Raw genomic sequence first — 21,530 nt, 5'->3', positions numbered from 1 at the left:
GTCCTATGTCCCACCTGTGAATATAGATATATATATATATATATGGTTTTAACTACGTAAAACTTGCGAATATACAACATTCTTTGCTGTCCCATTGTCTTTGCATATAAATAGATTGTCAGGTTATCCCCCTGTTTCCCCCGGTGTCCCCGTTGTAGTTGTGTCCCTGTGTCCCGGTCGTCATTTATATTCCCTGTGTCCCGGGTCCCGGTCATCATTTGTATCCCGGTGTCCCGGTCTGTATATACATTCGTTTTTTAGTTTTGTTTTTCTCCTTTATTTTTTTCCTTTTTTTTTCTTTTTTAGCTTATTTAGATTTTAGATTTTTTAGTTTTTTTTATTAGTTTTTAGTTTTTATTTCTTTTTAGTTTTTTTGTCCCGGTCGTCATTTATATCCCCCTGTTTCCCCCGGTGTCCCCGTTGTAGTTGTGTCCCTGTGTCCCGGTCGTTATTTATATTCCCTGTGTCCCGGTCGTCATTTGTATCCCGGTGTACCGGTCTGTATATACATTCGTTTTTTAGTTTTGTTTTCTCCTTTATTTTTTTCCTTTTTTTTTTCTTTTTTAGTTTATTTAGATTTTTAGATTTTTTAGTTTTTTTATTAGTTTTTAGTTTTTTTTTCTTTTTAGTTTTTTTGTAGTTTTTACCTTCTTTTTAGTTTGTTAATTTTTTTTTTTACTTGTGTCCTGGTCGTCATTTATACTCCCTGTGTCCCGGTGCTTTGTTGATTGCTAATCGAACATTCCTTTTGTCCTGGTCGCTTTCTCTTTGAGTGTCGTCATTTATTTTTTTCTTTTTTAGTTCTTTTAGTTTTTACCTTTTTTAGTTTTTTTTTAGTTTTTAGTTTTTTTAGTTTTTTACCTTTTTTTAGTTTTTTTAGTTTTTTAGCTTTTTTATTTTTTTTATTAGTTTTTAGTTTTTTTTGTAGTTTTTGCCTTTTTTTTTAGTTTTTTGTCCTGGTCGCTTTCTCTTTGAGTGTCGTCATTTATTAGTTTTTTCCTTTTTTTTTTTAGTTTTTTATTGGTTTTTACCTTTATTTTAGCTTATTTTTCAGTTTTTTCCTTTTTTTAGTTTTTTTTTATTTTTTATTTTTTTAGTTTTTTACCTTTTTTTAGTTTTTTTAGTTTTTTTAGTTTTTTAGCTTTTTTACTTTTTTTATTAGTTTTTAGTTTTTTTTTGTAGTTTTTGCCTTTTTTTAGTTTTTTCAGTTTTTTTTTTAGTTTTTTATTGGTTTTTACCTTTATAGTTTTTTTAGTTTTTTAGCTTTTTTATTTTTTTTATTAGTTTTTAGTTTTTTTTGTAGTTTTTGCCTTTTTTTAGTTTTTTCAGTTTTGGACGTCACCTAATCCAGTTTTTTCAGGTGACGTCACCTGACACATCCATCCACACATCCATCCACACATCCATCCACAGACAACTTATTTTTATATATAGATATATATATATGTATATCTATATATGTTTTTAACTACGTAAAACTTGCGAATATACAACATTCTTTGCTGTCCCATTGTCTGTGCATATAAATAGATTTTCAGGTTTACCGACTCTTGAACATGCAACATATATGGTCCATGGGAAAACAATCCGTATTCAGATATATACCTCATGATTCTAATGATTGCCCTTGAGCTTTGTTGATGGTGATTGCTAATCGACCATTCCCTGAGTCGCCATCGTCATTTATATATCCCCCTGTGCACCCCGGCGTCCCCTTTGTAGTTATGTCCCTGTGTCCCGGTCGTCATTTATATTCCCTGTGTCCCGGTCGTCATTTGTGTCCCGGTGTTCCAGTCTGTGATTTCTCTTTGAGTGTCCCGGGCGTCATTTATATTCCTTGTGTCCCGGTCGTAATTTATATCCCCCTGTGCCCCCCGGCGTCCCCATTGTAGTTGTGTCCCTGTGTCCGGTCGTCATTTATATTCCCTGTGTCCCGGTCGTCATTTGTATCCCGGTGTCCCGGTCTGTATATACATTCGTTTTTTAGTTTTGTTTTTCTCCTTTATTTTTTTCCTTTTTTCTTTTTTTTCTTTTTTAGTTTATTTAGATTTTTAGATTTTTTAGTTTTTTTATTAGTTTTTAGTTTTTTTGTAGTTTTACCATTTTTTTAGTTTTTTTAGTTTTTTTTTTACTTATGTCCTGGTCGTCATTTATACTCCCTGTGTCCCGGTCGTCATTTGTGTCTCGGTGCTTTGTTGATTGCTAATTATATTATATTTATATTTATATTTTTTATATTTATTAATATTTTTTAGTTTTCTTTTTCTCTTATTTTTCAGTTTTTTCCTTTTTTTTAGTTTTTTCTTTTTTAGTTTTTAGTTTTTTTTTGTTTTTTACCTTTTTTTAGTTTTTTTAGTTTTTTTTAGTTTTTTAGCTTTTTTAGTTTTTTTATTAGTTTTTAGTTTTTTTTTTAGTTTTTACCTTTTTTTAGTTTTTTCAGTTTTTTTAGTTTTTAGTTTTTTACCTTTTTTTAGTTTTTTTTAGTTTTTTAGCTTTTTTAGTTTTTTTTCTTTTTAGTTTTTTTTGTAGTTTTTACCTTTTTTAGTTATTTTTCTTCTTTTGTATTAGTGTGAAATAATTCAGACGTCATATGCGGACAAACACGACGTCGCTCGACAGACAGACAGTTTTTTTATTTTTTTTAGTTTTTTTTTTTACTTATGTCCTGGTCGTCATTTATACTCCCTGTGTCCCGGTCGTCATTTGTGTCTCGGTGCTTTGTTGATTGCTAATCTATATATATAAAAATAAGTTGTCTGTGGATGGATGGATGGATGGATGTGTCAGGTGACGTCACCTGAAAAAACTGGATCAGGTGACGTCAAAACTGAAAAAACTAAAAAAAGGCAAAAACTACAAAAAAAACTAAAAACTAATAAAAAAAATAAAAAAGCTAAAAAACTAAAAAAACTATAAAGGTAAAAACCAATAAAAAACTAAAAAAAAAACTGAAAAAACTAAAAAAAGGCAAAAACTACAAAAAAAACTAAAAACTAATAAAAAAAGTAAAAAAGCTAAAAAACTAAAAAAACTAAAAAAAGGTAAAAAACTAAAAAAAATAAAAAATAAAAAAAAACTAAAAAAAAAGGAAAAAAACTGAAAAATAAGCTAAAATAAAGGTAAAAACCAATAAAAAACTAAAAAAAAAAGGAAAAAAACTAATAAATGACGACACTCAAAGAGAAAAAAAGGCAAAAACTACAAAAAAAACTAAAAACTAATAAAAAAAATAAAAAAGCTAAAAAACTAAAAAACTAAAAAAAGGCAAAAACTACAAAAAAAACTAAAAACTAATAAAAAGCTAAAAAACTAAAAAACTAAAAAAAAGGCAAAAACTACAAAAAAACTAAAAACTAATAAAAAAAATAAAAAAGCTAAAAAACTAAAAAAAACTAAAAAAACTAAAAAAAGGTAAAAAACTAAAAAAACTAAAAACTAAAAAAACTAAAAAAGGTAAAAAACTAAAGAACTAAAAAAGAAAAAAATAAATGACGACACTCAAAGAGAAAGCGACCAGGACAAAAGGAATGTTCGATTAGCAATCAACAAAGCACCGGGACACAGGGAGTATAAATGACGACCCGGGGGAAACAGGGGGATATAAATGACGACCGGGACAAAAAACTAAAAAGAAAAAAAAAACTAAAAACTAATAAAAAAACTAAAAAATCTAAAATCTAAATAAGCTAAAAAAGAAAAAAAAAGGAAAAAAATAAAGGAGAAAAACAAAACTAAAAACGAATGTATATACAGACCGGGACCCGGGATACAAATGACGACCGGGACCCGGGACACAGGGAATATAAATGACGACCGGGACACAGGGACACAACTCCGGTACACCGGGATACAAATGACGACCGGGACACAGGGAATATAAATGACGACCGGGACACAGGGACACAACTACAACGGGGACACCGGGGGAAACAGGGGGATATAAATGACGACCGGGACAAAAAAACTAAAAAGAAAAAAAAACTAAAACTAATAAAAAAACTAAAAAATCTAAAAATCTAAATAAGCTAAAAAAGAAAAAAAAAGGAAAAAAATAAGGAGAAAAACAAAACTAAAAAACGAATGTATATACAGACCGGGACACCGGGATACAAATGACGACCGGGACCCGGGACACAGGGAATATAAATGACGACCGGGACACAGGGACACAACTACAACGGGGACACCGGGGGAAACAGGGGGATGTAAATGACGACCGGGACACCGGGACAGGGAATGGTCGATTAGCAATCACCATCAACAAAGCTCAAGGGCAATCATTAGAATCATGAGGTATAGATCTGAATACAGATTGTTTTCCCATGGACCATTATATGTTGCATGTTCAAGAGTCGGTAAACCTGACAATCTATTTATATGCAAAGACAATGGGACAGCAAAGAATGTTGTATATTCGCAAGTTTTACGTAGTTAAAACCATATATATATATCTATCTATATTCACAGGTGGGACATAGGGACACAACTACAATGGCGCGTAACTATTATGGCGCGTAACGACTTACGCGCGCGGGGGGGCTTGGGGGGGGCGCGAAGCGCCCCCACCAACTAGGTGTTGGGGTGGCGCGAAGCGCCACCCCAACAGCTAGTTTATATTATATTTATATTTATATTTTTATATTTATAAATATTTTTAGTTTTCTTTTCTCTTATTTTTCAGTTTTTTTCCTTTTTTTTAGTTTTTTCTTTTTTAGTTTTTAGTTTTTTTTGTTTTTTACCTTTTTTTAGTTTTTTTAGTTTTTTAGCTTTTTTAGTTTTTTTATTAGTTTTTAGTTTTTTTTTTTAGTTTTTGCCTTTTTTTAGTTTTTTCAGTTTTTTTTTAGTTTTTAGTTTTTTACCTTTTTTTAGTTTTTTTTAGTTTTTTAGCTTTTTTAGTTTTTTTCTTTTTAGTTTTTTTTGTAGTTTTTACCTTTTTAGTTTTTTTCTTCTTTTGTATTAGTGTGAAATAATTCAGACGTCATATGCGGACAAACACGACGTCACTCGACAGACAGACAGACAGACATAACCCACAAACAACTATTTTTATATATATTTATTCATATTTTTTTTAGTTTTCTTTTCTCTTTTATTTTTCAGTTTTTTCCTTTTTTTTAGTTTTTTCTTTTTTAGTTTTTAGTTTTTTTTAGTTTTTTTTACCTTTTTTTAGTTTTTTTTAGTTTTTTTAGTTTTTTAGCTTTTTTAGTTTTTTTATTAGTTTTTATTTTTTTTGTAGTTTTTGCCTTTTTTTATTTTTTTCAGTTATTTTTTAGTTATTAGACTTTTACCTTTTTTTAGTTTTTTTTTAGTTTTTTAGCTTTTCGAAATATTTATGCAATTTCCAGTTTTACATTCTAGTTTGTTTTCTTTTATATATATAGAAGATATATCTAGCGTAACGGACAGACAACTTATTTTATATATATAGATATATAAAAATAAGTTGTCTGTGTGTGGATCTGTGGATCAGGTGACGTCATGTTTGTCCGCATATGACGTCTGAATTATTTCACACTAATACAAAAGAAGAAAAAACTAAAAAAGGTAAAAACTACAAAAAAAACTAAAAAGAAAAAAAACTAAAAAAGCTAAAAAAACTAAAAAAAACTAAAAAAAGGTAAAAATCTAATAACTAAAAAAAAACTGAATAAAATAAAAAAAGGCAAAAACTACAAAAAAAATAAAAACTAATAAAAAAACTAAAAAAGCTAAAAAACTAAAAAAAACTAAAAAAACTAAAAAAAAGGTAAAAAACTAAAAAAACTAAAAACTAAAAAAGAAAAAAACTAAAAAAAGGAAAAAACTGAAAATAAAAGAGAAAAAGAAAACTAAAAAAATATGAATAAATATATATAAAAATAAGTTGTTTGTGGGTTATGTCTGTCTGTCTGTCTGTCGAGTGACGTCGTGTTTGTCCGCATATGACGTCTGAATTATTTCACACTAATACAAAAGAAGAAAAAAAACTAAAAAAGGTAAAAACTACAAAAAAAACTAAAAAGAAAAAAACTAAAAAAGCTAAAAAACTAAAAAAAACTAAAAAAAGGTAAAAAACTAAAAACTAAAAAAAAACTGAAAAAACTAAAAAAAGGCAAAAACTAAAAAAAAAACTAAAAACTAATAAAAAAACTAAAAAAGTTAAAAAAGTAAAAAAACTAAAAAAACTAAAAAAAGGTAAAAAACAAAAAAAAACTAAAAACTAAAAAGAAAAAACTAAAAAAAAAGGAAAAAACTGAAAAATAAGAGAAAAAGAAAACTAAAAAAATATTAATAAATATAAAAAATATAAATATAATATAAATTAGCAATCAACAAAGCACCGAGACACAAATGACGACCGGGACACAGGGAGTATAAAATGACGACCAGGACATAAGTAAAAAAAAAAAACTAAAAAAACTAAAAAAACTGTCTGTCTGTCGAGTGACGTCGTGTTTGTCCGCATATGACGTCTGAATTATTTCACACTAATACAAAAGAAGAAAAAAACTAAAAAAGGTAAAAACTACAAAAAAAACTAAAAAGAAAAAAAAACTAAAAAAGCTAAAAAACTAAAAAAAACTAAAAAAAGGTAAAAAACTAAAAACTAAAAAAAACTGAAAAAACTAAAAAAAGGCAAAAACTAAAAAAAAACTAAAAACTAATAAAAAAACTAAAAAAGCTAAAAAACTAAAAAAACTAAAAAAAAAGGTAAAAAACAAAAAAAAACTAAAAACTAAAAAAGAAAAAACTAAAAAAAAGGAAAAAAACTGAAAAATAAGAGAAAAAGAAAACTAAAAAAATATTAATAAATATAAAAAATATAAATATAAATATAATATAAATTGGCAATCAACAAAGCACCGAGACACAAATGACCACCGGGACACAGGGAGTATAAATGACGACCAGGATATAAGTAAAAAAAAAAACTAAAAAAACTAAAAAAATGGTAAAAACTACAAAAAAACTAAAAACTAATAAAAAAACTAAAAAATCTAAAAATCTAAATAAACTAAAAAAGAAAAAAAAAGAAAAAAGGAAAAAAATAAAGGAGAAAAACAAAACTAAAAAACGAATGTATATACAGACCGGGACACCGGGATACAAATGACGACCGGGACACAGGGAATATAAATGACGACCGGGACACAGGGACATAACTACAAAGGGGACGCCGGGGTGCACAGGGGGATATATAAATGACGATGGCGACTCAGGGAATGGTCGATTAGCAATCACCATCAACAAAGCTCAAGGGCAATCATTAGAATCATGAGGTATAGATCTGAATACGGATTGTTTTCCCATGGACCATTATATGTTGCATGTTCAAGAGTCGGTAAACCTGAAAATCTATTTATATGCACAGACAATGGGACAGCAAAGAATGTTGTATATTCGCAAGTTTTACGTAGTTAAAAATATATATATATATATATATATAATATATATATATATATATATATATATATATATATATATATATATATATATATATATATATATATATATATATATATATATATATATATATATATATATATATATATATATATATATATATCTATATTCACAGGTGGGACATAGGGACACAACTACAATGGCGCGTAACTAATATGGCGCGTAACGACTTACGCGCGCGGGGGGGCTTGGGGGGGGCGCGAAGCGCCCCCACCAACTAGGTGTTGGGGTGGCGCGAAGCGCCACCCCAACAGCTAGTATATATATATATATATATATATATATATATATATATATATATATATATATATATATATATATATATATATATGTTGCATATAAATAGATTGTCAGGTTTACTGACTCTTGAACATGCAACATATAATTGTCCATGGGAAAAAAAATCCGTATTCAGATCTATACCTCATTATTCTAATGATGTGTCCCTCTGTCCCGGTCGTCATTTATATTCCCTGTGTCCCGGTCGTCATTTGTGTCCCGGTGTCCCAGTTTGTAATTTCTCTTTGAGTGTCCCGGTCGTCATTTATATTCCCTGTGTCCCGGTGTCCTGGTCGTCATTTGTGTCCGGGTGTCCCGGTCTGTAATTTCTATTCGAACAATCCCTGTGTCCCGGTCGTCATTTATATATCCCGCTTGTGCCCCCGGCTTCCCCGTTGTAGTTGTGTCCCTGTGTCCCGGTCATCATTTATATTCCCTGTGTCCCGGTTGTGATTTGTGTCCGGGTGTCCCAGTCTGTAATTTCTCTTTGAGGTTCCCGGTCGTCATTTATATTCCCTGTGTCCCTGTCGTCATTTGTGTCCCGATGTCCCGGTATGTAAATTCATCAGTTGAAAAACATGACATCAGTCGACAAACAACTTCATGGCGCATACAGCTCAATTCTTATAATGACGTCAGTCGACAAACATGACGTCAGTCGACACACAAACATGACGTCACTCGGCACACACACACAGACAACTTATTTATATATATATATATATATAGATATATATATATATGTTTTAACTACGTAAAACTTGCGAATATACAACATTCTTCAATGTCCCATAGTCTGTGCATATAAATAGATATTCAGGTTTACCGACTCTTGAACATGCAACATATAATTGTCCATGGGAAAAACAATCCGTATTCAGATCTATACCTCATTATTCTAATGATTGCCCTTGAGCTTTGTTGATGGTGATTGCTAATCGAACATTCCCTGTGTCCCCGTCGTCATTTATATTTCCCCCCTGTGCCCCCCGGCGTCCCCGTTGTAGTTGTGTCCCTGTGTCCCGGTCGTCATTTATATTCCCTGTGTTCCGGTAGTCATTTGTGTCCCGGTGTCCCAGTCTGTAATTTCTCTTTGAGTGTCCCGGTCGTCATTTATATTCCCTGTGTCCCAGTCGTCATTTGTGTCCCGGTGTCCCGGTCTGTAATTTATCTTTGAGTGTTCCAGTCGTCATTTATGTTCCCTGTGTCTCGGTCGTCATTTGTGTCCCGGTGTCCCGGTCTGTAGTGTCATCTTATAATGACCGCATATACAAAGCCTTATCTACTTATAATGACGTCATATGCAAACCCACAAACAAACAAACACGCATACCTACAACTTATCTTTATATATATATATATAGTTTTTTTAGTTTTTTCTTTTTTAGTTTTCTTTTTTTTGGTTTTGCAGCTTTTTTAGTTTTTTTAGCTTTTTTTTTTAGTTTTTTACTTTTTTATGTTTTTCCTTTTTTAGTTTTTTTCTTTTTAGGTTTTTTCTTTTTTTTTAGCTTTTTCGCGCCATATTAGTTACGCGCCATTCTAGTTGTGTCCCTGTGTCCCACCTGTGAATACAGATATATATATATATATATATATATATATATATATATATATATATATATATATATATATATATATATATATATATATATATTATATATATATATAATATATATATAAATAATATATACTAGCTGTTGGGGTGGCGCTTCGCGCCACCCCAACACCTAGTTGGTGGGGCGCTTCGCGCCCCGCCCCCAAGCCCCCCCGCGCGCGTAAGTCGTTACGCGCCATATTAGTTACGCGCCATTGTAGTTGTGTCCCTATGTCCCACCTGTGAATATAGATAGATATAAATATATGTTTTTAACTACGTAAAACATGCGAATATACAACATTCTTCGCTGTCCCATTGTCTGTGCATATAAATAGATTGTCAGGTTTACTGACTCTTGAACATGCAACATATAATTGTCCATGGGAAAAACAATTCGTATTCAGATTTCTCTTTGAGTGTCCCGGTCGTCATTTATATTCCCTGTGTCCCAATGTCCCGGTCGTCATTTGTGTCCCGGTGTACCGGTCTGTAATTTCTATTCGAACATTCCCTGTGTCCCGGTCGTCATTTATATATCCCGCCTGTGCCCCCGGCGTCCCCGTTGTAGTTGTGTCCCTGTGTCCCGGTCGTCATTTATATTCCCTTTGTCCCGGTCGTGATTTGTGTCCGGGTGTCCCAGTCTGTAATTTCTCTTTGAGGTTCCCAGTCGTCACTTATATTCCCTCTGTCTCGGTCGTCATTTGTGTCCCGGTCTGTAATTTCTCTTTGAGTGTTTTTTCTTTTTAGTTTTTTACCTTTTTTCTTTTTTCAGTTTTCTTTTTCTTCTTTATTTTTCAGCATCACTATGAAGTACATATCGACGAACCCTAATTTATGACGTTCGTCATAAATTACGACAACTAATTTCATGACGTCAGCCGACACAGAAACATGACGTCACCTGATCCACAGATCAACAGACAGACAACTTATTTTTATATATATACTAGCTGTTGGGGTGGCGCTTCGCGCCACCCCAACACCTAGTTGGTGGGGCGCTTCGCGCCCCCCAAGCCCCCCCGCGCGCGTAAGTCGTTACGCGCCATATTAGTTACGCGCCATATTAGTTACGCGCCATTGTAGTTGTGTCCCTGTGTCCCATTTGTGAATATAGATAGATTTATATATGTGTTTCAAACTACGTAAAAATTGCGAATATACAACATTCTTGGCTTTCCCATTGTCTGTCCATATACAAAGCCGTATGTACTAATAATGACGTCATATGCAAACGCTCTTTTTACAAACAAACAAACATGCATACACACAACTCGTTTTTATATAGATAGATAGATAGATAGATACAATACAAATTAACTACGTAAAACTTGTGAATATACAACAGTCTTCGCTGTCCCATTGTCTGTGCTGTACCCTCAAAGATGCAACATACAATTGTACATTGGTAAAGCAATCTGTATTAAGATCTATACCGCATTTTTCTAGTGATTGCCCTTGAGCTTTGTTGATGGTGGTTGCAAATGCTAATCTAATTGGGAATTGCAATCTTTTAAATTGAAAAAGCAGATCCGTTGGAATCATGGGAATGCGAGGAATAAGAACAGCCTCACCCTCATAAGGCCCTGTCAAGATTGTGGCATCTATTAGGTTTTCCATTGTTTTTTTTTTACGGCAAGTCGCGTGCCATTGCAAAGCTTTGGTGGGTTGATATTTCTTAAAAGTATTATTGGTACGCCTATTTTTAGTTGTAGCAGGTGTGGTGGACACCCTGAAGGATCTATGGAATTTAAAAATTCAGATGGATAATTAACCGCTTCATTTGGTTCCAAAATACAAATTAACTGCGTAAAACTTGCGAATATACAACATTCTTCGCTGTCCAATTCTCGCTGCATATAAATAGATTTTCAGGTTTACCGACCCTCGAACATGCAACGTACAATTGTCCATGGGAAAAACAATCAGTATTAAGATCAATACCACATTTTTCTAATGATTGACCTTGAGCTTTGTTAATGGTGATTGCAAATGCTAATCGAATTGGGAATTGCAATCTTTTAAATTGAAAAGGCAGATCTGTTGGAATCATGGGAATGCGAGGAATAAGAACAGCCTCACCCTCAAAAGGCCCTGTCAGGATTGTGGCCTCTATTAGGTTTTCCATTGTTTTTTTTTACGGCAAGTCGAGTGCCATTGCAAAGCTTTGGTGGGTTTATATTTCTTAAAAGTATTATTGGTACGCCTATTTTTAGTTGTAGCACGTGTGGTGGAAACCCTGAAAGATCTATGGAATTTAAAAATTCAGATGGATAATTAACCGCTTCATTTGGTTCCAAAACTGTGTCGACTGACTTGTAAAGGACTGCCTGGTCTTGAATCTTGGTCAAAACAATATTGTTGATTTCGTGGACGTCTATATTTTTGGGTGCGAGAATCGCTCTTTCACTTAGCCATTTATTATTTTTATAATTTTTTAGAATATTCGGAAATACTTTTTCAATCAATTCATTTTTGGACGTCACTAAATTACAGAAATCAGCAGGTAGTTGTATACGTCCTGAAATTGAGTCTACTGGGAGCTTTCCGTTTCCCATTGCCAGCAATTGATCTGAAAATGTTTGACCAGAGTCATCGTTTTGCAATCGGACACGCATATTTGTAGTTAATTTTAATGTTTTTACGTGTGCCCATAAATTAGAATTTTTCAGGCAAGCATTCATTTCGTCTACAGGAGTTGATCTAGGTATTATAGGTAATGTTTGCCTGAAATCTCCCGCAAGCAATATTAAGGTGCTGCCAAAGGGTTTCGACTTCCCTCGCAAATCTTTCAAGCATTGATCCAGAGCCTCGAGCGATTTTTTGTGTGCCATTGTGCACTCATCCCAAATAATAAGTTTGCATTGCTGCAATACTTTACCCATCCCAGATGATTTGGAAATATTGCACGTGGGAGTTTCTGTAGAATGCAAGTTCAGAGGCAATTTCAAAGCGGAATGAGCAGTTCTTCCACCAGGCAGCAATGTTGCGGCTATTCCGGACGACGGAATTGCCAACGCTATATCATTTTTAGATCGAATTGATGCCAGAATCAGTTTTATCACAAACGTTTTACCAGTACCTCCTGGCGCATCCAAAAAGAAAATTTCTCCAACGTTGTTATCGACACAATGCATTATCGTATCATAAATGTCTTTTTGTTCCGACGTTAACTTGGAAATGTTATTTTGTACATACGACAATAGATCACTCGTACTGTAACTTTGTTCACGATCCAATTCTACACATGTCGAAACAGCAGCGATACGGTTAGGTGAAGGCATTCCCAAACCCTGAAGAGGTTTGTTTGCCATACTTATGCACAAATCTTCTATAACAACTAAAGTGTAGTTATAAATTTCTGATGTAAAATCAAAAGTCATGTCTGACGTCTCTAACTGTTTTCGATGAAGTATATCTTCGGACATTTTTGACTTATATTTTTCCCATAAATCTGTAGGAGCTGATGGAGAGCAAGTTGTTAAAATGATGCCAAACAATGCACGAATTTGACTTGGGGTTGACGTTTCGCACGCGTCATTGATGCAGTTATCCCAGTGTTGGTCATTCTCCAATAAATTCAGAGCTTGGCATGCACTACGGTAAGTGTCATGTATAGTACCATTTACAGTCCTCAAATACTCAAAGGATGTCGGACCGGGTACATTCACCAAAAGCAGGCGTAGAAAGAAGCATTCATGTTGATTGGGGTGAACGGTGTAGAGTCTTCCTATCGTGGTATCTTTGAAGATGGTAGGTTGGCCGTCGACTGACTTACCCTGTTTTCGACGTTCAAATACTTTATTTTTAGTATTCCACGTGTAATACGAAGGCACTTCAGTATACAGCAGTTTTTTTGCAAAAGAATCATTTTTGCAAAGCGAAAAAAAAGCTGTTAATGTTGTATCCGGTGGATTCAGGACTCTTTGTTGCACGTTGGTTTCCGTGAAATAAACACGTTGACCATTCTGTAAATGTACCGCTAAGTGAACAACAGCTGGACTACGTTCATGTATCGGAAATGAAAGAATTCGCCAAACAGCTTCATTACTGCTTATGTATCTTCCAGCCTGATATTCTACGATTTCATCGAAATCTTTGATTTCGGACTGCAAGCCAAAAACTGCCATGTCACTGCCTTTGTTGACGTATTTACATATGTATTTGATTGCCTTTACGGAGTTACAGTATTCAGCGTTTATGTGTGCATTAAATGTTTTTGATAATAAAGGGGAATATGGAACAACCCACTGGTTATCTACTTCGATGGTGGTACCGTTACGCTTCTTTATTATTGCTGTTTTACCGCCATCTTCAGTAGATCTTCTTCTATATTGTGGGTAACCATCATTGCCAGTAATTGTGTTTGATACTAGAAGTCGAGGATATTGCTTTGTGCACCTTCCTTTGGCCATGCATGGTGAATTTTCGTTCAGTGCACCGCAAGGTCCATGTATCATATTTTTTACAATAATATGTGTAACCCCTTATCGTTTTTATCAGGTATTTCAGCGCAAATCAATTTCTTTTGAAGTAATTTTTTATGTAGCGATTATATGTGCGTGTGGCAAACCTCGTTTTTGCCATTCCACTGAGTACATCCAGCATCGCACTGACCCAAACACTTCATGTTTTACAAGGTAGTTTATCAGTGATTTCAACTTTTGCCGGAAGACACGTGCCGTAATGTCATGCCTATGAACCGCCGATTGTCCTTGAAGTAAAAGCTGCAGTATCTCGTCCCAAGATTGATTACATGTAAATGTAATAAATAAATCTGGACGACCATAGAGACGAACATACGCAATAGCATCTTGAGCATATTCATGCATATGACGGGGACTGCCAGCATATGACGAAGGTAAAATTGTTAATCTTCCAACGTTTGTGGTATTACCGTCATTTATAACTGCATCTCGCAAATGAATGTATTGTTCAGAGCGGAGCTTGGTCTGATTCAGGCGGATATATAGCAAACGTTCTGATTCAATTTTAGCATACATATCCACGACAAATTGGTGAAACAATTCACGGCATTTTAAAATATAATTTTCTTCATCCTGCCGAATCATTTGTCTATAGGAATAATAATGCATTGCACTGCATTTCTTATTCATTTCTTTGTTAGTGGCTGGATTCATCAATTTAATATTAAAGTGATAGCCGTCGGCTCCATCCCAAAAAATGATAGGATATTGTAGGGCATCGTAGCATCGATGAGTTTCAGCAATTCTTAACAACTGAGCGTTTCGCTTATGTAGAATAATATCTCGAGGTAAAAACTGATCACCGACCATAACGATTGCCACTTCGTCGATAGTCGGAGCATTGTATCTACGCACATGTTGGCCAGGAGGCGTTTTGTCAGCGGAAATAACAATTTTATGAGTATCAGTAGGCATCAAATCGATGGCTGTTTTGAACAGACGCACTAACTTATTATTTTCGTGGAAAAGATGTTGCAATTGGGAAACGATTGTCCTTTCAACGTTGGGAGAAATTTCGCAACGTGCATTCAATTCAGAATTTCTATCACTGATGAAGTACAATTGTAAAAATTTATGATTCTCGCCTGAGAATGGTAGAAGGGACCCTGCTTTATGATAAATTTGCCCTTTTACTTTGAAAGTAGACATAAATTGATCTGAATTTTCGATTTGGGCTCCAAACGACGTCATTTGGAAACATGAGTTGTATTGTCTGATTTTTGACAAAAAACGCTTAGATTCTGACGTAGTTCCAGTAAGGAAAGTCTTCAATGGCTCTGGTGGTGCAGCCAATAGAGGAAGTTTAACTTTTCCTGAGGCGCAACACATTCCCATTGTTTCACCATTGAATTTCAAGGCCTTGCAATAGGGACAAATTTTAGACATTGTCCCGATTTGAACACATCTACTCAAGCTATAATCATCGACTGGGTTGTACCTGAATGCCAGGCGATAACTTTCAGATTGCTCTGATTCCTCGGCACGCTTTCTTTTCTTACTTTCTCTATCAGCCTCAAGCCTGTTTCCCTGCTGTTCTTTTGATTCCTCGGCACGCCTTCTTTTTTTACTTTCTCTTTCAGAAGCAAGTCTGGTTTCGCGTTGCTCTGGTAGTTCCTCGACACGCCTTCGTTGACGTAAATTGCACATTCTTAATCTGGCCATTTCTCTTTGAACCGCAAGCCTGGTTTAGCTTTTTGGTAACATTCTATCTTTTTCAATGTTTTTCAATTTTTCAGTGTTCATTCTAACATTGATGTTAGAAAAAAATTTTACGTGCCAAGCATGCAAACACTCGACAATTTATAATAAAACTCAAAATTATAAATATCTGTTATAAGGTTTTCGAATTACTTTAATCTATTGTCAAAATACATAGAAATATTTATGCAATTCCCAGTTTCTACATTTTTAGTTTCAGTTTGCTTTTCAGTTTAGTTTCATTTTTATATATATTTAAGATATAATCTGGCGTAACGGACAGACAACTTATTTTTATATATATAGAAGATAGATTTTTATATATATAGATATAGTTTCTTCTTTAGTTTTTTTTCTTTTTTAGTTTTTTCTTTTTTTAGTTTCTTCTTTTTATTGATTTGTTTTCTTCAATTTCTAAATGTTCATTCTAACATTGACACTTGGAAAAATCTTTACGTGCCAAGCATGCTAAAGCTCCAACAATTTAAATTAAACCTCAAATTTGGGGTATCTGTTTTAAGGTTTTCGAATTACTTTAATCTATTGTCAAAATATATTGAAATATTTGTGCAATTCCCAGTTTTTTTTTTAGTTTTTTCTTTTTTTAGTTTTTAGCTTTTTTAATTTTTTTTTAGTTTTTTATCTTTTTTATTTTTTTACGTTTTTTCTTTTTAGGTTTTTTCTTTTTTTAATTTTTTAATTTTTAATTTTTTTTTTTTTAGTTTTTTCTCTTAGTTTTTTTTTAGTTTTTTACCATTTTTCTTTTCCGAATTACTTTAATCTATTGTCAAAATATTTCGATATGTTTATGCAATTTCCAGTTTTTACATTCTAGTTTGTTTTCTTTTATATATATAGAAGATATAATCTGGCGTAACGGACAGACAACTTATTTTTATATATATAGAAGATATATAGATTTAATATATATAATATATATAATATATAATATAATATATATTATATATATATATATATATATATATATATATATATATATATATATATATATATATATATATATATATATATATATATATATATATATATATATATATATATATATATATATATGTATATATATATATATATATATATATATATATATATATATATATATATATATATATATATATATATATATATATATATATATATATATATAAGATATATATATATATATATATATATATATATATATATATATATATATATATATATATATATATATATATATATATATATATATATATATATATATATATATATATATATATATATATATATATATATATATATATATATATATATATATATATATACTACGTAAAACTTGCGAATATACAACTTTCTTCGCTGTCCCATTGTCTGTGCATAGAAATAGTTTGTCAGGTTTACCGACTCTTGAACATGCAACATATAATTGTCCATGGGAAAAACAATCTGTATTCACATCTATACCACATTATTCTAATGATTGCCCTTGAGCGTTGTTGATGGTGATTGCTAATCGAACATTCCCTGTGTCTCGACCCCCCGGCGTCCCCGTTGTAGTTGTGTCCATATATATATATATATATATATATATATATATATATATATATATATATATATATATATATATATATATATATATATATATATATATATATATATATATATATATATATATGTATATATATATATATTTCCTTTCAATAACTGTTTGGAAAGAATATATTAGGGTCATATTCTTGCATAGTTTTGACATTTCAGCCACTGTTTTATTTTATTTTATTTATTTTTTTTTTACAAACGTTGCTGTCAATTAATGGGAGTTTTTGAAAACTTTTTGGCTCATTTTCTGCCAAGTTTCACAAACGTCCCTAATTTTAAAATTGGCACCCGTTAAGTGTAAAAACTGCATACAGCATTGATCTATTTTTGCATTACAAATTGAGATCCCAGGTTTTCCCAGTTTCCTAAGACATATATGAATGTGTAAATTTCGACTGCACCAATTCAAAGAATTGCATTTCGTTTTTAGTGATATTGGTACTTTGAACTGACTTGGAAACTTGGGAACCTTTAAACTGACAAGGGGTCTAACGAGAGTTGTCGTTTTAGGCAGGTAAGACAATTTAAAGCTTCGACGAGTAAACATGCAACGGATCTTTCATACTGCTACGTACAATCTACGCTACGGAGCTTAAGTATGTAAAATGAATGAAACTTAGTCCTATTTAAACTACCATTAGAATACAAAGTTGAAGCTTACGTGAAGTAAACACCACCTCTTCGATTATCAGGAGCCCTCCAAATGAGCTCGATTTGATTTTTTGGATCATTATACGTATGTGTAGCTGCAGAACATTCGTCATAGGATTTAGACGCGTACGATTCATCGAAGGATCCTATCCAATCTCCAGTTTTTGCATCCCTCGCCTGAATGAAGAAGCCTTTGAATGGTAATCCCGATATTTTTACTAAAGAAAAAATCAATTATAATAGTCTTTTCGTTCGAAAGGGCATTGTTCTAGGTCAGAACTCGAGTGTGTTGTAGCCAAGTGGCAAATAGTTCATATTAGTGGATTAATAGTTAATATATTCTTATTACTAAGGGATGACAAGACAAATACTCAATAAAAAATAAATTGTAAAGTCAAACGCAACTTTGACAACCATACGAATAAAGTTAGCCTAATTTGCAGCAGGACCAGGCATTTTCCCGCCTAATCTGACAACTGCAATTCAGATAATTACATGGAAAATTCTTTAACTGTAAGATCTCCAGACTCACGGCTGCTGGGCTTGCAGAGTCACGCCACTAACTTCCACCCGAAGCCAAAGAATTGGCCTCACCAGTAATTGAACCTTGATGTAACTACGTGGTTTGTCATAGATCTTTGAAAACCTTTTATTTGGGGTCTCCAATTGCCTTCAAATGGCTCAGAGAAGTCATAGATTATCTGAACTACCCTTATGCCATGCCTATTTACCTTAGCTCTGTGCAAGGATGGATGAATGATAGACTATCTATCAACAAGTGAAATGACGTCATTTTTACACAATTATGAAAAAGTCTTATACCAGCTTTGCCTCTCACTCACACTATCTGTCGTAGTCTTTTCCCTAATTAGCCATGGCTCTCAACTTTTCAATCACACTCCATCAACGTTGATTTTATTTCAACGTCGTCATGCTCTTGCTGCTAGTGTCAGTGCTTGTGCGTTTTTTTAGACAGCCAGCAAGAACCACAAGGACATGCTGCAAAAGTTTTAACGCACTAGTTTAACAAAGTTTACAAAGGGCTAGTCGGGCTAGTTTACAAAGTGATAGTAAACTATTTAGTAAACTGATAATCAGTAACTAGCTAGTAAACTAATAGCAAAGGCTAGTTGACAAAATAGATTGTAAACTAGTTACTAGTTTATAACCCAGTTGTAGTTCTGAAAAAAGATTGGAAAGAAATTTTAGACATAAACATTCGATTATAAACTTGCAGTAGCGGTAATAGTATTAATGTAGCGACAAACCCCGAATAGATAATGCTTACAATATTTGTGATGCGGCAGGGGGCGGCAAAGTCCATGTTTGCCCCCCCTTGAGAAAAAACTTAAATCCGGCTCTAACCTACAGCAAAGTAGGACTATCGACCCCTGCTCGAGATATATATAGCTACAAAGAATAGTTGTCAATTACAATTCCGACTGATAATAAAGATTCTTTTTTCTTAATTTCGCTTAAAACGGATATTCTTAATTTTAAGGATTATGAACACCTTCAAAAATTGAACAGCCAACACAGGTTATGAAAACCTAGTTATAATTTTTTCTTGCGTTACATGGCTGCCGGATCAGATTCAGCAGTACGTGAGTACGTATTCGTAGATTAACAAATCGACTGGCAGAAGTGACTGTCACAAGTAAGTTTACCTTTAATCACGTCTCGTGGTCCGTAAGCTTCACTAGATTGTTCCACCGCAAAAGGTAGTGTTTCAATTGGCTGAGGACTAATGCCACTGTGGTTAGGTACATTAGGATTTGATTTGACACAGGCATCAATCGGACCACCATTTGGAAAAGCGAAAGTTGAACTTAATAATATGGAAACTACAATAATTTTCTTTCCGTCCATTTTCAATTGCTAGAAGAGAAAACATAAGTCAGACTCGAGAAGCAATATACCCCTAAATTGCACATAATAGACAGGCACGCAAAATGTTTCCCTATTTGAGATGCGTTTAGAATTTCAGGGGGGACTAAAAAACACTTAGAGGCCATATAAAGGGGTATCCTGTCTTAATGGATGCGAGACGTTGCCGATCGACGTTTCGTGTTGGGAGGGATTTTGGATTCGTGTTTCCCAGGATTTATTCTGTTACCAAAAGTTTAGTTTATCAGTAAAAACTGCGATCAAAATCACAAAGAAAATAAGACTTCTGTGCAGAGTATTCCCTTGTCTGTAGTATTCAAATATACACAACAAAAAGATAAACTAAAATGTTGTTACAATTTCTTAGCAAATAAATAAATGGGACAGAGAAGGGAAGAAATATTCCATTAACAGTCATTATTATCAAAACTGAAAATGAATTCCATTCACGGCTTATGTGCTATATTCACCGACCAACTACCTTCAATCTTCTATATTACTTTTCTTATAGCAATCGACGTAACTTGAGGTTTCCTTGATAACTTTTTGAAATATTTTACTCGTATGCTAAAACTAAGAGAATTGGCACAAAAAAAGCCATTACCCGATAAGAGTTTATAGGCAGGAGCACTTGTTCTTTCTTATGTTTTTTCGAACATTCTTCCTTATTTGTTTAACCCTTTGTCCGTTTCCATGTTTATTGTTTCTGTCTCAATTACAGGCTAATTGTTTTGTCTTAATTATAAAAAGGGAAAACAACTTTTCGTTAGCGCTGTGTACTTGGTTTAAAACCCAGGAACACTTTCATGGCATTTTTTGAGACTCAAACAATTTCATCCTAATTTTTTTTTTCAATACAAATTGTATCATACCTCAGGCTTTACTAAAATTTTCTTGGAATTACATTTAAAATCTCATAGATTTAATAGAGAGCTTATATATTATATTTATCATTAGTAAAATTCTATTTACCTTTTTGTGACCATTCCCCTCTGCTATTAGCCATTCTTGGTTGTTTGTCGTTGTTCATTTGTTGTTGGTCTGCCGTTCTTTTTTTCATTATTGTAGCTTTTTTTTTCTTTATCTACCTCGACTTTATTGCTAGCAGGACCCTTATTACTTAATATTATAATTATGGCACTAAAGAAGCTGCCAACAACATAAAACCTCAGACAGTAGACGGAGGTCTTACAAACTATATTCATCATTAGTTAAATTATATTCTTCTTTTTACGACCATTCCCCTCTGCTCTTAGCCAATTATTTGGAGTTGGTCGGCTGTTCTTATTTTTATTATTGGGAGTTTTTTCTTTATTTACCTCAACGTTATGCTAGCAGGAACCTTGTTGCTGATACGGGTCTACCAATATTACAATACCACTTAAGATGCTGCCGAGAAGCTTCTTGAACTTCAAAAAAATGTCTCATACCTTTGATAGAGGTCATATAAGTTTTATTCATCATTAGCTAAATTATATTCCTCTTTATGTGACCGTTTTTTTTTTCTGTTATTAAGCAATGGTTTGATGTTGGTTAAACTATCAAAGACATGGTTTCTTTGCTTTAGGGTTTTATCGCAGTTTTATCAGGCTCACCGGACAGTCACCGTGTTTATTTGTTTCGATTTAACATTTTTTAATAGTGTTTCTTTTTCACGCCATTTTTATTATAGACTTGTTTTTTTCTTGCTACTATACAATTTCTTATAATTTCCTATAGTGGGTAAAACCTGATTATTATTACAAACTTAGGTAATTATTATTGTAAGAGAAAGTCTGATACTATAACTAAAACAAAACCTACATTATTCTGGCTGTACTTAGCCATGGGAACTGAAATTATAGTCTGAACCATTGTTTAGGCTATAAATGCTATTATACACATTTAACGGTGGC

At 32.8% G+C, this 21,530-nt stretch overlaps 1 protein-coding gene and 1 long non-coding RNA gene across 3 annotated transcripts in view; both read right to left on the bottom strand.

The window, feature by feature from the left end:
- Positions 1–21,530, bottom strand: part of LOC136041820 (putative defense protein 3) — a 38,782-nt gene that overhangs the window by 16,973 nt on the left and 279 nt on the right. For both annotated transcript variants that reach the window (XM_065726596.1, XM_065726597.1), the window contains exons 2-3: positions 19,416–19,626; positions 17,759–17,966 (exon numbers count right to left, since the gene is read on the bottom strand). In XM_065726596.1, coding sequence (XP_065582668.1) covers positions 17,759–17,966; positions 19,416–19,617 — 410 coding nt within the window. In that variant the 5' untranslated portion in view covers positions 19,618–19,626. The remainder of the gene's footprint in view (positions 1–17,758; positions 17,967–19,415; positions 19,627–21,530) is intronic.
- LOC136041821 (uncharacterized) lies at positions 1,716–2,886 on the bottom strand. Its single transcript, XR_010621105.1, has 2 exons — positions 2,422–2,886; positions 1,716–2,337 (listed from the first exon to the last, which is right to left on the bottom strand). It is a non-coding gene; the product is annotated as an uncharacterized LOC136041821 (long non-coding RNA).

The sequence above is a fragment of the Artemia franciscana genome, unplaced genomic scaffold, assembly GCF_032884065.1.
Source record: "Artemia franciscana unplaced genomic scaffold, ASM3288406v1 PGA_scaffold_38, whole genome shotgun sequence".
Taxonomy (NCBI): domain Eukaryota; kingdom Metazoa; phylum Arthropoda; class Branchiopoda; order Anostraca; family Artemiidae; genus Artemia; species Artemia franciscana.
Note: the sequence above shows the minus strand (reverse complement) of the source record. Positions and strands in the feature narration are given on the sequence as shown.